This window comes from Zingiber officinale, chromosome 2B (assembly GCF_018446385.1).
Source record: "Zingiber officinale cultivar Zhangliang chromosome 2B, Zo_v1.1, whole genome shotgun sequence".
Lineage (NCBI taxonomy): Eukaryota > Viridiplantae > Streptophyta > Magnoliopsida > Zingiberales > Zingiberaceae > Zingiber > Zingiber officinale.
In genome coordinates, this window is record NC_055989.1 from 89,651,921 (window position 1) to 89,668,686 (window position 16,766).

General features: G+C 44.1%; 1 protein-coding gene across 1 annotated transcript; it reads left to right on the forward strand.

Annotated features, from left to right (window-relative positions):
• Positions 1–1,382: 1,382 nt before the first annotated feature.
• LOC122046287 (gibberellin receptor GID1C-like) lies at positions 1,383–3,424 on the forward strand. The gene is made up of 2 exons (XM_042606894.1): positions 1,383–1,785; positions 2,201–3,424. Exons 1-2 carry the CDS (start codon positions 1,747–1,749, stop codon positions 3,200–3,202), a joined length of 1,041 nt encoding a protein of 346 aa, XP_042462828.1. The 5' UTR covers positions 1,383–1,746; the 3' UTR covers positions 3,203–3,424.
• The last annotated feature ends 13,342 nt before the right edge of the window (positions 3,425–16,766 follow it).

Here is a 16,766-nt window from a genome sequence, read left to right on the forward strand (position 1 = left end):
AAGAAAGTACGATGCTAGATCCCAATCCCAACTGATCCGGCTCAGAATCATGATTCTAAAACTATAGATACAAGTAAAACTAGGAGAACAGCACAGCATTTTGATGGCCGGTCGACGAAGAAGGAAACGAGTTAATAAATCGAAAGGAGGTAGAACGGCCACGGCATTAATTAATTCTGCCGCCGTAAATTAAACAAATTGCCTGATCACGTGGCCCTCACGTGCGAGGAATTGACAAACTGACTCAAACGCTCGTCGCGTCTGCTCCTAACGAACCCGAGTCAAGTCGGAGCCCGACCCGCGAACCGGGTTGTCGGTTGCTGTTTACTGAAGTTCCTGCGGAGCGTTTACTTGGAAGAGACGTGTTTACCGCTGTCGACGGGATGCGGTGTTTGTCTTCGGGTAGGCCACCGCGAGTTTGGACGCTTCAAAATCCGACAAGTGGAGCTCGTTCCATCTCAAATTTATATAAATTATAAAAAAAATGGAGGAAATAAAAAAGATTTGATTGGAACAGGACAAATAAGAGGGCAATCGCGAACAGTGTTACAGTCGCAGACTGTAACGTGAGGGAGGGTCCCACTCACTGTGATCTCTCATGATTTTGGCATCATGTCTACGGCTAATGATTGTTTTGGTAGTGCGTCAGCAATAATACACAATTTCTTATCTTCCTTCCAATACACTTTCGAGACTAATAATAGCCCTAAAGTCCACATAATTGAGCTTTTTTTATTTAATTCTCCAAAGGGGATTTTAAATAATAAACTAATCCCATCACAGAAATATAATATTTAGAAAAAGAAATCAATGCTATTTAAATTGATTAGACCTGCAGCGGTGACTATAAAATTATAATTATTATTTTACAATTACTATAACAGTTTTAACAATTAATATAATAACAATTATGATTTTATAATTATTATAATATAAAAAATAATTTTAATTAAAGGATTAAATTTTTTTAAAAGACTTTAAATAATATTTTTTTTAGTCTAATACTTGATTATTATAGATTAAATCTAATAATAAAGATGGATCTCTCATAAATTCAATTGATATATTATATGTTCTATGATTTAATTCAAATTGATAATTATATTTTTTTAAAATTTATCTAACATTTATATTATAAGAGCTATAATTTTTATTGTTACTGTAACTATATAGAAGTTATAAAACAATAGTTATGAAACAATAGCTGTTAACTACGATCATATACTTTTGATTTAAAATTTAGGCAAAACATATATACGAGAAATAATAATAATAATAATAATAATATAAGAGATAATGTTAAGGACTCAATTAAAATTAACCGGATCAAAATCGGTCGGTTCGGTTTACGGTTTAATGGCGAATCAGACTCTTTACAAATAAACAGATTCTCTCGCATTGGGCGAATGCGTACGTTAGACTATTCTTCTACCTTGCTCCGCTCGCGTCTTCCTATCGACCTCTTCTTTTCCTGCTCTTCTTCTTTCACCCCCCTCTTCCTCTCCTCGTACTTCCTTTTGTCCTCCTCGATCTCCCCTCTTTTTGGTGGTTGTTGTGGAATTAGTGCGAGAAACGTACGAATAGGGTTTTCAAGGAAAGAGGGTCGGTGCCGGAAGGAGAAGCAGCCGCGATTCGGTCCCTGGAACACATGCTATGAGAAAAGGAGAGAGATTTCTTTGGATGTTATGCTCTCTCTAGGCGCTGCTGCTTTCTTGTTTTTAGATTCTCGCTGAGCGCGGTTTGGACATGGCCGGAGGCAACGAGATTAACGCCAATGAGTCCAAGGTGCTCGATCTCTCCTATTTTGCATTCTTGTTTTCCTTCGCCAACGGCACTTTTGCTTGGATTTTTATTTTTCCGAGGGGGGTTTCGATCGGTTTGCTGCTCTTCTCTTTGCTTCACGTTAGAGTTTTGCTGCTCGATTGTTTTCGTGTGGTAAAGTGTGATGTATCGATTGGGGCCGATTCTTGTTTGCTTTCCTTTTTTTGTTCTTCTTGGTGTTCTTCGCTTGGCTTGAATTCTGAGGATAAAGCTTGAATCTTTGCTTGAAAATGAGGATCTTCTTTCATCTTCTCAAAGATAAGATTTTTGATCGCGTTCAGCTTTGATTCTTCCTAAAAATTAGACCAGATTTACCTGCGATCTTCTGCTTATCGCTTTCGATCTCACCTCCTCTTTGTTGTTTCTCACGCCGGCGCAGATGGCGGTTCCCCTCAACACCTGGGTCCTCATCTCCAACTTCAAGCTGGCCTACAACCTGCTGCGTCGCCCGGACGGCACCTTCGACCGCCACCTCGCCGAGTTCCTCGACCGAAAGGTCCCTGCCAATGTCACCCCCGTCAACGGAATCATCTCCTTCGACGTCCTCATCGACCGCCCTAACAATCTGGTCGCTCGCATCTACCGCCCCGCTCCCGCCACGGCGGCAGGCTCCATCCCTATCTTCACCGACCTCTACCAGCCGCCTTCATACGATACGTTTCCGGTCATCATATTCTTCCACGGCGGAAGCTTCGCGCACTCCTCGTCCAACAGCGCCATCTACGACTCCCTCTGCCGCCGGTTCGTCTCCCTCTGCGACGCCGTAGTCATCTCGGTCAATTACCGGCGGGCACCGGAGTACAAGTATCCCTGCGCATACGACGACGGGTGGGCGGTTCTCAAGTGGGCGAGCGCAGAGCCATGGCTTCGCAGCGGGAAAGAGGGCAAGCTTCGAGTGTTCCTCGCAGGGGACAGCTCCGGGGGTAACATCGCCCATCACGTGGCCGTAAGGGCGGCGGAGTCTGGAATCGAAATCGCCGGCAACATCCTCCTGAATTCCATGTTCGGCGGCAACCGCAGGACAGAATCCGAGCAGAGGTTGGACGGCAAATACTTCGTCACCATTCAAGACAGGGATTGGTATTGGAAAGCATTTCTCCCTGAGGGGGCAGACAGAGATCACCCTGCTTGCAATCCCTTCGGTCCCAATGGCGTCCGGCTCGAAGGGCTTCCTTTCCCCAAAAGCCTCGTCATAGTTGCAGGGTTGGATCTCGTCCAGGACTGGCAGTTGGCCTACGCCGAAGGCTTGAAGACGGCCGGACACTTTGTGAAGGTCGTCTACCGCGAGCAGGCCACCATTGGATTCTACTTGTTGCCCAACACCAACCATTTTTACGAAGTCATGGAGGAGATCAAGGAGTTCGTCCGTTTTAACCTGTAGTCGACACACTGATACACAGATTGATGTATATCAAAAGCATGACTAAATACTGTTCTTCACGGCGGTGCTACTTGTGCTTCATCATTTTTTTTTCTGGGTTGATTCAGATTTGTGATGCTCCGGGAACTGTTCTATTGAATCTGATGCCTGATTACAGTAGCATGGCTAAACACTCGAGCTCTTAATCTTGACTAATACTAACTCATCATGTTCTTCGCCTTCCATGAAGTTCCCAAATTTTACAAATCATTAAAATGATGTTTTTTTTTAAATAAACTAAAATAAATCAAAAGTAGCTCTATTAATAATTTTATTTTGAAAATAATTTTTTTAATGACATCGTAACTAGAAACTATTTTGTCTCAAATATTGTCTCAGGATCATGATGCCGTGGTAGGATATTCAGATTGTCACTCAGATACTCACGATTCGAACTCTAGTTACGACATATTTATGAGAATTTTTTCTCCAAAGGAAGGGTGTAATCAAAAGATACTAGGCTTCTGGACTGACACCGCGTGCACTTCTCTATTTACCCTGGTGGTCAGTGGAAAACTTTCGTGGGATCGGACTGGTCACCTCCAGGGATAATCAATGAGGTTAACTGAAATTTTTTTTTTTTATTTTGTCTCAAATATGCCCCTAGGCTATGGTACAACAGTAAAATATTTAGATTGTCATCAGGAATTTGTGATTCAATCTCTAGTTATAGTTAATTTATAGAAATTTTTTTTCTAAATGGGGAGCACAACCAAAGAATGTTGGGCTTCTTGATCACTCGCTGCGAGCGCTTCCTGATTTATATGGTTACCAGTGGAAAAAATTTATGGGGTCAAACTGATCATCCCAAAGATAATCAATGAGACTAACAAAGTTTATCAATTTTTTTATTTTATCTAAATATGAAATAAATAAACTTTTATATTATAATTATTTTTTTTATATTAGAGTAACTATTAAAGCTACTATATAATATATTGTGTCAGTAGTTACTATAGATTGTAATTAAATCTTAAAATTTTTAATTTTTAATTTTGAATATTAGTATATTAAAATATTCTTTATTAACTTATTAAAAATATTTAAACTTATTAAAATCATTTTAAAATAATTCTAAAAGTTACATAGGAAATACTTGCTACAATACTACAACAACAGTACGATATTATGTATTACATATTATAATAATTAATTTCTACCCAGTGTAGTAATTAGGAAATAAAGAATAAGGTCTTCAGAGTTATAGTTTCGCGATAAAATATCCAGATTGTCATCCAGGTATCTACAGTTCAAATTCACTATAATATATTTGTAGAAATTTTTCCTTCAAATGGGGAGTGTAATTAAAAAGGATGCTGGACTTCTGAACTGGTCATCGCGTACGTTTCTTTATTTACTCTGTTGGCCGGTGGGAAACTTCCGTGAGGTCAGATCGATTACTTCCAGAGATAATCAATGAGGCTAACTGGGATTACTATATTTTAGGAAATAAAAAATACGGTTGTAGCCAATTATTCGTTAACTTTTATATATTATAAAAAATATTGAATCACGTAACATTGAATTTGGGATGATTAATTTGACTATATAGAAATTTTTTATTAACTGTTAGGATAAATCAAAAAATATTCACGACGGATGACTCATAAATTCAGCATCTTATAATTATGTACGTTTAAAAGAAAATCTAGGATGAGTCGTGGATATTTAAATGATAATTTAATATTTTTTACTGTACAATAATTCGGGGACAACCACTGTATGTTATAGTAGCTATCGAGAGTAGCTATTACAATGGCACTAAGGGAGACGGATATTTTAGAAGAACAATATCTGATGGGGGCGTTGTTTCGATTTTTGTTTTTTTTTTCCCTGTTAAGTAATGTCCATTAAATGTCTCACGCACTTTTGAATTTTGTTGCAATGATTCATGCTTTTATCAAATTATGGAAGAAGATCAATGATCAGACACAGTTCGCGACTGTTTGATTTTCAGCCGAACAGGGATCCTTTGTTTTTCCCTCCACCCCTTCGCTCCAACTCAGTCTTATCTTGATCATGCTCCTTCAATCATATATCCTAATAGAAAAATCAAGACGAATGATGGAGTCCGAGAGAAAGAGGGGACGTTCGTTGGGAGTTTGATATGGTGGGTACAAAAATACGTTTATGTATTAAAAATAAAAAAATATAATAATTTATAATTGTTATTGATCTTGTCGGAAATCTGAGAAGACGGAACTATCGATGTGACATATCTAGAATGTTGACCGTACCTCCATGACCCGGAAGGTGAGCTGTCTTTCGTATTGACCAAGTCATCGGAAGTCCTCTGGTCAGCAATATTTGTAGCCAGCGATAGGGTTTCCCCGGTTCCTGGTACCCCGATCCTCGAGGAGGGTCCCAGGACTATATAAGCAGCCGAATAATAGTAGAACAACGAAATAAATATAAGATGAGTACGGTGACGTACCCTGGCCCCGGGGGCACCCTCGAATGGATCAGTGAGCTGGTCGCGGTGCGGATCGAGTCATCGCGGCTCTGACGAGTAGACAAATGTTAGGCAGCTGAAGAGCCGGATCTGAGGACGACGACACGGAATTCGATGCAGCATGGATCCAAAAGGTGGCATGTCGACCAAAAATTGACGATGGCTCCTAAGCCGGAATATCCCACCGCGGCTCGTAGGCCGGGACACGGCACGCAGGCCAGATAATACCAATAACTCACAATCATAATAGCGATACGAAATACAGCGGCTCGGTGATAGGAATACAGCACACAGTGCAAAACGTAGGTCACAAAGGTAGAGTGCAATAACAGTAGACCGAAGGCCGGATCAGCGGTGGCTTGAGAGCTGGATCAACGCCCGATAGGAGTGTCGACAGCGACGATGGCGCTGTGCCCCCAATGAAGGTCAGGGGTCGCCTAGTGGCTGTCACTGGAGGTGGCATCGGAGGGTGGCAGCGACCACTAGAGGTGGCGTGCAGTGGCCGCTGGACTCGACGGCAACAGAGGATGGTGTCGACCGACGAGGGCGACAACGCTCACAGAGGCAGGGTGGATGACGAAGGCGGCGAGGCCGCCGGCGTACAAGGGGAAGGGGAGGGGGCACTGGAGGCCCTGCATGGGTTGCCGGAGTCCGGTGGGCAGTGGCTGTCGGGGGCAGCTGCTGTTGGAGCCATCACAAGCCTGACCTCGCGACGGCGGCGTGCGTTCGAGAGTGAGTAGTCGGTGGCGTCAATGCCGGGGATGCGTGACGGGCATGGGGCAGAGACGGTGCGGTGGCGTTGGCCTGGAGAGACCTCGAGGGATGCGGACCAACGATGTGCCAGCGAGCACCGGCGGAGGTGGCGGCCGTGGGTGCCTCGCCCGTGGCGGCGGCAACGACGAAAAAAGCACGGAGGAAGCTCCTTTTTTCGCCCATGACCAGTGCTGCCTTTTAAAACAAAACCCTACTCATGCCAAAAGACCAAAATGCCCCTCCCTTATTCCCTAATTGCTCCTATGCCCTGAGCTATATCCGCATCACAAGTCTCCCCTGTTGGTGCAATATCCCTTAGGTCAAGGTTGACTGGTTTGACCAAGCTTGAGTCTTGGTCATAGTTTCGATGTTTGACAATACATGTAGACACATGGACAATGCAGGTACAGTTGTTCATATGGGGAGATTCTGATCAGGGACTGATCAGTGTGAATAAAGAAGAGTCAAGTAGGTCAAAAGTGACCGGATACCTGACTGGAAAGTCCTAGTGAGTGAAGCTAGGCAGAAGGAAATCCTGGTGAGTGAAGCCAGGTGAAAGTCCTAGTGAGTGAAGCCAGGTGAAAGTCCTAGTGAGTGAAGCTAGGCAGAAGGAAATCCTGGTGAGTGAAGCCAGGTGAAAGTCCTAGTGAGTGAAGCTAGGCAGATGGAAAACCCTAGTGAGTGAAGCTAGGTGAAAGCCCTAGTGAGTGAAGCCAGGCAAGGGAAAATCCAGATGGATCAAGGATGATCAGACATCTGGTGTTGGGAAGTCCAAGTAGGTCAAAGGATTGACTGGATACTTGGCACGAAGAGAAAAGTCCAAGTGGGTCAAAGGGATTGACCGGACATTTGGTAGGAAGTTCTGGCAGGTCAAGAGAGTGACCAGATGCTAGGTATGATGTACCAACAGGTCAAGGTTGACCGAATGCTGGTTTGAGAGGCTTGGGACTTGGTTTTGGGCAAAAACCAAGAGCTGGATCGATCAGTGGATCGATCTAGGCCTTTCCTAGCGAACAGAGAGCCTCTGAATCGATCAGTGGATCGATCCAGAGGTCCCAATCGATCAGCCAATCGATTGGGACGCTGCTGCTTCGTGCGATAAGCGCTGGATCGATCCGTGGATCGATCCAGGCGTTTTTCCAGAGCACAGAGGCGCTCTGGATCGATCCGTGAATCGATCCAAAGCCTCCCCGATCGATTGGGAGTTTCCGAATCGATCAGGATCCGACCGTTGCGTCGTATTTGAGCTGCAGGCGGACGTCTCCTTCAGCACCTCTTCACCGATTCATCTCAGATCTCTCGCCAGCTCCTCCACAGCTCTCTCAAAGCTCAGATCGCCAGTTCTTGAAGGATCTTGGAGGTTTTCCAAGTCAAGAGGCGGATCAAAGGTAATGAGAAAAGTTAGGGTTAGGGTTTTCTACGCTTATTGTAAGCTTGTGCCTGTATTCTTGTATCCCTTCCCTTTCTTTTGTACTGAGAGTCTTGTAGGGCTTCTCCGCCTTCGGTAGTTACCGAAAAGGAGGTTTTTATTAGTGGAGGGTGCATGAGTAGGTGTGGATCCTTGGACTAGTCACCTCTTGTGAGGTGGATACCAAGTAAACCAACCTTGTTAGCATTGTGTGATTTGTTTCTGTATTTTCCGCTGCACATCTTCGAAGAAACCAGCAACGACGAGCATCTAGCACGCGACGAGCTATTCACCCCCCTCTAGCTACTTTTCGGTCCTAACAAGTGGTATCAGAGCAAGGTTGCTCTTCACCGGAATCATCGCCGGAAGGGTCAAGCATAACAAGAAGAGCTAGAGGGTGAAGAAGTTGAAGCAAAATTGTCAAAGTCAAAGAAATTCAAAAGCTCAACTTCTACAATGGAATTCCGAGATGGGCTCGGATTCGACACGAGGGTAGCTCCACCATACACTTCCACGAGCTTCGATTCTTGGAAATCAAGAATCGAAAATTTTCTTATGATGGAGATAGAGCAATGGTTTGCTCTTATGGAAGGCTTCAAGACTCCAACAAACTCAAAGGGCAAAGTTCTCAAGAGGAGCAAGTGGAGCCAAGAGCAAGTCCAAAGGTGCGAGGCCAATGACAAAGTGACCAAGCTTTTGGTCAATTTATTGCCAAGCACCATCCTTTGCAAAATTGGAGAATTTGAAGATGCAAAGGAATTATGGAGTAAATTGGCCAAGCTTCATGAAGAGATCCCCTCCACTGTACAAGAGCACGAAGAATCCAAAGAAGGTGACTCTTTGGAGCAAGACCAAGAGGAGGACTCCGAAGTTGAGAGATGCTCAACTTCCGAAGAAGAGAAAGTCCAAGAAGCTTCATCCTCAAAGGAGTGCAATCAAAAGAGCAAGGAAGGAGCATATTCCTTGTTTCATGTACAAGAGGATGAAGAAGAAGGTGAAGCCTCCACCTCTAGGATTGAGGGGGAGCAATCTTCATTGACACCGGAGCAAGAGCAAGAAGAATCCTCCACATCCGGGTCAAGAGAAGATGAGGATGAAGAAGCTTCCACCTCCGCAAGTCAAGAAAAATCGAATGGAGGAATATCTTCGGATCAAGAGGAAGCTTCTACCTCCGGATCAAAAGGAGAAAATGTCATCCCTACACAAGAAGGTATAAATGTTTCAATTAAAAATAAAAATCATATAATATGTTTTGAGTGTAGAGAAAGTGGGCACTACAAGAGCAAGTGTCCCAGATTGGTCAAGAAGAAGGGTCAAGTGACACAAAAGGGCAAGGAGAAGCCCAAGGAGACCACCCCTGGGACAAAGAAGAGCAAGGAGCACATTGTGTGCTTCTTGTTTCAACAAAAAGGGCATTACCGAAGTCAATGCCCCAAGGGGAAGAAGATGGTCAAGGCTCAAGGAGGCACTAGTCAAGGGGGAGCCTCCAAGGTAAAGAAGAAGGTAACGTTTATTGAGCCTACCCCTTTACGTTATGGTAAAAAGCATGATAGTTCTAATTTCTATCATTTTAATGCTATTTACCATGAAAATATGAAGCATGATAGTGTTAAGGAAAAACATATAGCTTTTCATGCTAAAACTACCACACATAGGGTTAGGAAGGTAGATGAGAATCTAAGTAAGAAAACTAAGGGTTTTAGTTATAAGCCTAGAAATAAAAATGCTCATAGGTTTAATGAAAAACCAAAATCTAAGGATTTAATGGTAGAAAATCAAGCCTTAAGGTCAAGGCTTGATAAAATTGAAAAGACCCTAAAAAGGATGAAAAATATCCTATTAGGGCAAAATGAGCATAACCTAGGTTTAGGGGTACAAAAGTCATCCAATGGCCATAGAGGTTTGGGATACAAACCCAAAGCCAAAAAGGATGTGCCTAGTTATCATAGGGTTCCATATAGTTATGGAACAAGCCCTAAGTCTAGTGGGCAAGCCAAAAATACAAGGGAAGATATCCCTAGAAGTATCTTTGCAACCAAAGTGACTAAGACTTCTAAGAAGTCTAAGAAAGTCACTAACAAGGTCACAAGGGAGGCTATCCCTAGAGTTGACCTAGAAAATGTGACCAAGGCTTCTAAGAAGCTCAACAAGGTCACTAGGAAGGTATCTAGGGAAGTTATCCCTAGTGAATACCTAGAGCATCCAAGGAGCACCAGTAGGTGTTGGGTTCCCAGGAGCATCTTCTCTACCCCATAGATGGGTTAGAGAGTGTCAACTCCGATTAGAAGGATAGTTAACCCAACTTTGAGGAAATTGACACTCAAGGAGCATTTTCAAGGTTTTTGTTAACCTTTGAAAATGAAATGGAATTATTATTTACTCTTTGAAAGAGTAAAATGTGCCTAATGGTGGAAATTTTGATTTTATCTTGAATGACATAAATTGGGAAAACCTAGAGAAATACCAAGTTGAGATTTTGGTATTCTCTTAGAAATTTAAGGCAATCCGGGCCTTGATTTACGTGTTTACTCTTGAAGAAAAATGGAATATGCCAACATTTGAGGATATGCTTAATTTTTAAGTGGCATAAACAAATCAAGAGAAATAGAAATGTCAATTTAGGTTTTGGCACTTCTTTGAAGCATTTAGGGCAATCTAGGTTTAATGTTTTAAGTTAAAACAAGTGGAAATAGCTAAGTGGTTAAGGATACTTAGATAGGAAATCTAGGTATATTTTATTTATACTAAACCTTGCCATGATTGTTTGCCCATCATATGCGATGACATCATGTCTATTTTTGCATTCATGTTTTATTATGAAAAATCCAAAAATACCATGTCATGACATTCATACATCATTAGTTATAGGATATTTTCTTTTGAAAAATTATTTCCTTTTGATGTATGTCATAACATAATCATACATTAAGTTTAATTCCTTGTAATTAAGGACAAATGGCATTTAACAACACTTATTAACAAGTGACATCCTAGGTGGATGTCTAATATCTCTAAAATGCCTAGATAGATATGCATGATCCCTAGAATAGGGCAAAACCAAAATCTCACATCTCACAAGGACTATAAGGTGACTTGTATGTGTTTTAGTGCACATTAGATACAAGTGAGATGTTAGGAAGATGAATAAAACTCAAGATGCTGATTTAGTGCATTCTTTTGAGTTTTAGAGTCATCAAAACACATAGTTATGTGTTTTCCCATCATTGGGAAAGCTAATGTACAAGTCATGTGCATTAAGCCCAAGGAATGTGATGGGATATTGGTTTTGAAAATTATTTTAAAAGGTTTTTGGAAAACCTTGGTGAAGGCTATCTTTTGATAGTAATCACCATTGAATAGTTAGACACAAACTTGAAGAAAACGCTAAAGTTTTAGCAAGTTTTCAAGCTTGTGTCAATCTTTGAAAATATGATGTATTTTCATAGAAAACTATTTTTCCATGATAAAGTATACCCTAAATAATGTCTACACAAATTTTTACGATTTTTGGAATTTTGTAGAATTTTCTAGGGGTTTCTGAAATTGGCTGAAATTGAATTTCAGCAATTTCAGGCCTTCAATCGATCAGTGGATCAATTGGAGTGCCTCAATCGATCAGCCGATCGATTGAGAAGGCATTTCTCGTGAGCAGAAGCTCGCTGGATCGATCAACCGATCGATCCAAGAAGACTGAATCGATCAGTGGATCGATTCAGCAGGGGTCAATCGATTGGAACCCAACTTCAATCGATTGAAGATGCTGATTTTGGCTGGGAAAGCTTATCTTCAGCATTTTGAACCTATTTTAGTCTAGGTAACCATTCCTAACCCCTCAAAATACATGTGTATACATAAAAAGGGTGTTTTCATGTTGAAAACAAGGATGGATTGGTTAAGGGAGACTAAGTTGAAGTTTAGGTTGAGGTTTGCTTCAAATTTTTGAATATTTGAACCTCAAAACTTCGTAATTTGGGGTTTCTAAAGGTTTAGGGATTCCAAGTCATTGTTGGTGCAATGACAGAAGTTACTACCATGTCTTTAGGGGGAGGGACTCTTTAAAGACATTAAAATTATTTTTCCTGAACCTTGGAAGGTGGTTAACCTTCTTTTCAGAAAATGTTCATGAATGAGCGTTTGAACTTGAAATGGGGAGTGGATATCCTCATTATTTCAAGTGGTATTTCAAATGGTTGAAAAATGCTCAAGGTTGGGCATTTGTCTACTTTGAGGGAGAATATAGGGAAAATGAAGGGTATGAGACCTTCATTATGATGTTGATCAGGACCTTGAGAAACTCTTCAGGGGGAGAGTTTAAAAAGGGATAAAGGTTCAACGAGTCAAGTTGTAACCAATGATGGGTATCTCTTCAGAGGGAGAGATAGTGGTTGTTTGATGTGTGTCAATAGGGGGAGAATGTGTGGTTTAAGTTAGGCGTTCATTACCTATGGGAGAGGTCATAGGGGGAGAATGAAGGGAACCAACATTCATACTTTGGCATGAAGAGAGTTAAGGCTGTGGGATTAGTTTAACTCAGAGTAGTCCTAACTTAAAGGTATTGTCAAACATCAAAAAGGGGGAGATTGTTGGTGCAATATCCCTTAGGTCAAGGTTGACTGGTTTGACCAAGCTTGAGTCTTGGTCATAGTTTCGATGTTTGACAATACATGTAGACACATGGACAATGCAGGTGCAGTTGTTCATATGGGGAGATTCTGATCAGGGACTGATCAGTGTGAATAAAGAAGAGTCAAGTAGGTCAAAAGTGACCAGATACCTGACTGGAAAGTCCTAGTGAGTGAAGCTAGGCAGAAGAAAATCCTGGTGAGTGAAGCCAGGTGAAAGTCCTAGTGAGTGAAGCTAGGCAGAAGGAAATCCTGGTGAGTGAAACCAGGTGAAAGTCCTAGTGAGTGAAGCTAGGCAGAAGGAAATCCTGGTGAGTGAAGCCAGGTGAAAGTCCTAGTGAGTGAAGCTAGGCAGAAGGAAATCCTGGTGAGTTAAGCCAGGTGAAAGTCCTAGTGAGTGAAGCTAGGCAGATGGAAAACCCTAGTGAGTGAAGCTAGGTGAAAGCCCTAGTGAGTGAAGCCAGGCAAGGGAAAATCCAGATGGATCAAGGATGATCAGACATCTGGTGTTGGGAAGTCCAAGTAGGTCAAAGGATTGACTGGATACTTGGCACGAAGAGAAAAGTCCAAGTGGGTCAAAGGGATTGACCGGACACTTGGTAGGGAGTTCTGGCAGGTCAAGAGAGTGACCAGATGCTAGGTATGATGTACCAACAGGTCAAGGTTGACCGGATGTTGGTTTGAGAGGCTTGGGACTTGGTTTTGGGCAAAAACCAAGAGCTGGATCGATCAGTGGATCGATCTAGGCCTTTCCTAGCGAACAGAGAGCCTCTGAATCGATCAGCCGATCGATTGGGACGCTGCTGCTTCGTGCGATAAGCGCTGGATCGATCCGTGGATCGATCCAGGCGTTTTTCCAGAGCATAGAGGCGCTCTGGATCGATCCGTGAATCGATCCAAAGCCTCCCCGATCGATTGGGAGTTTCCGAATCGATCAGGATCCGACCGTTGCGTCATATTTGAGCTGCAGGCGGACGTCTCCTTCAGCACCTCTTCACCGATTCATCTCAGATCTCTCGCCAGCTCCTCCACAGCTCTCTCAAAGCTCAGATCGCCAGTTCTTGAAGGATCTTGGAGGTTTTCCAAGTCAAGAGGCGGATCAAAGGCAAGGAGAAAAGTTAGGGTTAGGGTTTTCTACGCTTATTGTAAGCTTGTGCTTGTATTCTTGTATCCCTTCCCTTTCTTTTGTACTGAGAGTCTTGTAGGGCTTCTCCGCCTTCGGTAGTTACCGAAAAGGTGGTTTTTATTAGTGGAGGGTGCATGAGTAGGTGTGGATCCTTGGACTAGTCACCTCTTGTGAGGTGGATACCAAGTAAACCAACCTTGTTAGCGTTGTGTGATTTGTTTCTGTATTTTCCGCTGCACATCTTCGAAGAAACCAGCAACGACGAGCATCTAGCACGCGACGAGCTATTCACCCCCCCCCCTCTAGCTACTTTTCGGTCCTAACATCCCCCTCAAGTCTAGTCGAAGGAGGTCTGAGTCCGACTGGCTAGATAGTCTATCACAAAGGCTGAATCACTCTCGATAACCGAGTCAAATCGTTGAACCCATCGTATAATGCCACGCGAACGGTCACTATAGTAATGGTGTCGCATGAGATGGTAACGGTGTCGAGCGGACCAAGTCGATAACCGGACCAATGCCGAGCGAACGACAAAATATTAATCAAACGACGAGTAAAATGATAGTCGATCAAGCGGCACGTGGGATGCCGAGCAGACTGAGCGAACAAGCGAGTGATGCCGAGCGGGTGACCGAGAAAGTGTCGGCCTGTCGACCGTAAGATGCTGACCCGACCATCGAGAGAATGTCGAGCGTTTGACCAAGTAGTCTAAGTGTGTGGCCGAACGGACGGTTGAGTGATACCGGTCGGACGACTTCACAAGTGCTGACAGAATGACACGCGCTTGGCAGAGTGGCGAGAAAAACGTGTCGACCGAGCTGCGAAAAATAGTGCCGAGCGGATGCCATGCAAGCTATCGGGCGAACGCCAAGTGAGCGCCCGGGCGAATACCGAACGAGCGATGAGGCAATGCTAGGCAGAAGTGGAGCTCGAAAACTGAGCGGGAGCATAGCCCGCAAAATCAAATGCGCACGGAAACAGAAGTCATGAGCCGAGCGGGTGCATCGCCTGTGAACTGAACGGGAGTATAGCCCATGAATCGAAAGCGCATGCAAGCAAAAGTCGTTAGCCGAGTGGGCGCATCGCCTGTGAACTGAACGAGAGTATATCCCATGAATCGAAAGCACACGCAAGCAAAAGTCATTAGCTGAGCAAGCGCATCGCCCATGAGCTGAATCGGAGTGTAGCCCGGGAATTGAAGACGCACAGAAGCGAACGTCGTGAGCTGAGCGAGCGCAGAGCCTATGAGATATTCTGGCCCGAAACCAGTGAGGATACTCTTGTTCGCGACCATTGGAGATAGCTCGACCCCAAAGGGGGAGATAAGCTGCTCTGATATGCTCTGTGATCAATGAAGGCCTCTCTTCCCCGAACGGGGGAGATATGAGATCCGATAAGACTGGTCCGAGACCAGTAATGACCACTCGACCTCGAACAGGAGAGATAGGACATCTGATATGCTGGTCCGCGACAGTGAAAATCGGTCGACCCCGAACGGGGGAGATAGGAGATCGGATATGCTGGTCCGCGACCAGTGAAGATCGCTCGACCCCGAACGGGGGAGATAGGAGATCTAATATGTTGGTCCACGACCAGTGAAGATCGCTCGACCCCGAATGGGGGAGATAGTTACTCTGATAAGCTGGTCTGTGACCAGTGAAGACTGCTCGATCCTGAACGGGGGAGATATAAGATCCGATAAGACTAGTCCGAGACTAGTGACGACCACTCGACCCTGAACGGGGGAGATAGGATATCTGATATGTTGGTCCGCAACGAATGAAAACCGATCGACCCCGAACGGGGGAGATAGGAGATCCGATATGCTGGTCCGCAACCAGTGAAGATCGCTCGACCATGAACGGGGGAGATAGATACTCTGATAAGCTGATTTGTGACCAGTGAAGACCGTTCAACCCCGAACGGGGGAGATATGAAATCCGATAAGACTGGTCCGAGATCAGTGATGACCACTCGACCCCGAACGCGGGAGATAGGACATCTGATATGCTGGTCCGCGACTAGTGAAAATCGCTCGACCCCGAACGGGGGAAATAGAATATCTGATATGTTGGTCGGCGACCAGTGAATACTGCTCGATCCCGAACGGGGGACATAGAATATCCGATAAGATTGGCCAGAGACCAGTAATGGCCTTCATATGGGTTTAACGTCGCCGCTCGACGGTCTTCACAGGGGTTTATCGTCGCCGCTCGTCAGTTTTCACAGGGATTTAACGTCATCGCTCGACGGTCTTCACAGGGGTTAACGTCGTCGCTCGACGGTCTTCACAGGGGTTTAACATCGTCATTCGACGGTCTTCACAGAGATTTAACGTCGCCGCTCAACGTCTAGAACCCGCTCAACCCCGAACGGGGGAGATAGAATATCTGATATGCTGGTCCGCGACTAGTGAAGACCACTCGACCCCGAACGGGGGAGATAGAATATCCTATATGACTGGCCAGAGACCAGTGATGGCCTTCACATGGGTTTAACGTCGCCGCTCAACCGTCTTCACAAGGGTTTAACGTCGTCGCTCTACGATCTTCACAGGGGTTTAACATCGCCGCTCGACGGTCTTCACATAGGTTTAACGTCGCCGCTCGACGGTCTTCACAGGGGTTTAACGTCGTCGCTCAACAGTCTTTACAAGGGTTTAACGTTGTCGTTCAACGGTCTTCACAGGAGTTTAACGTCGTCGCTCGACGGTCTTCACAGGGGTTTAACATCGTCGCTCAACGGTCTTCACAGAGATTTAACGTTGTCGCTCAACGTCTAGCACTCATGGCTCTAATATAACTCAAACCCGGTCGATCGGCTCGGGAGTCTCTGACATCGGGCCCGTGGCTCTAATATAATATAATATAAATTCGGTCGATCGACATGTCGAGCCTGTGGCTCTAATATAATATAATATAAATCCGGCCGATCGGCACAGGAGTCTTCGACATCGAGCCTGTGGCTCTAATATAATATAAACCCGGTCGATCGGTACGGGAGTCTTCGACATCGAGCCTGTGGCTCTAATATAATATAATATAAACCCAACCGATCGGCACGGGAGTCTTCGACATCGAGCCTGTGGTTGTAATATAATATAATATAAACCCGACCGATCGGCTCGGGAGTCTTCGACATCAAGCTTGTGGCTCTAATATAAT

Excerpts from the sequence above, each read along its gene's own strand:
- LOC122046287 (XM_042606894.1), top strand. The coding sequence starts at position 1,747 with ATGGCCGGAGGCAACGAGATTAACGCCAATGAGTCCAAG. Across the intron at positions 1,786-2,200 it reads TTAACGCCAATGAGTCCAAG|ATGGCGGTTCCCCTCAACAC; the intron begins GTGCTCGATCTC and ends ACGCCGGCGCAG.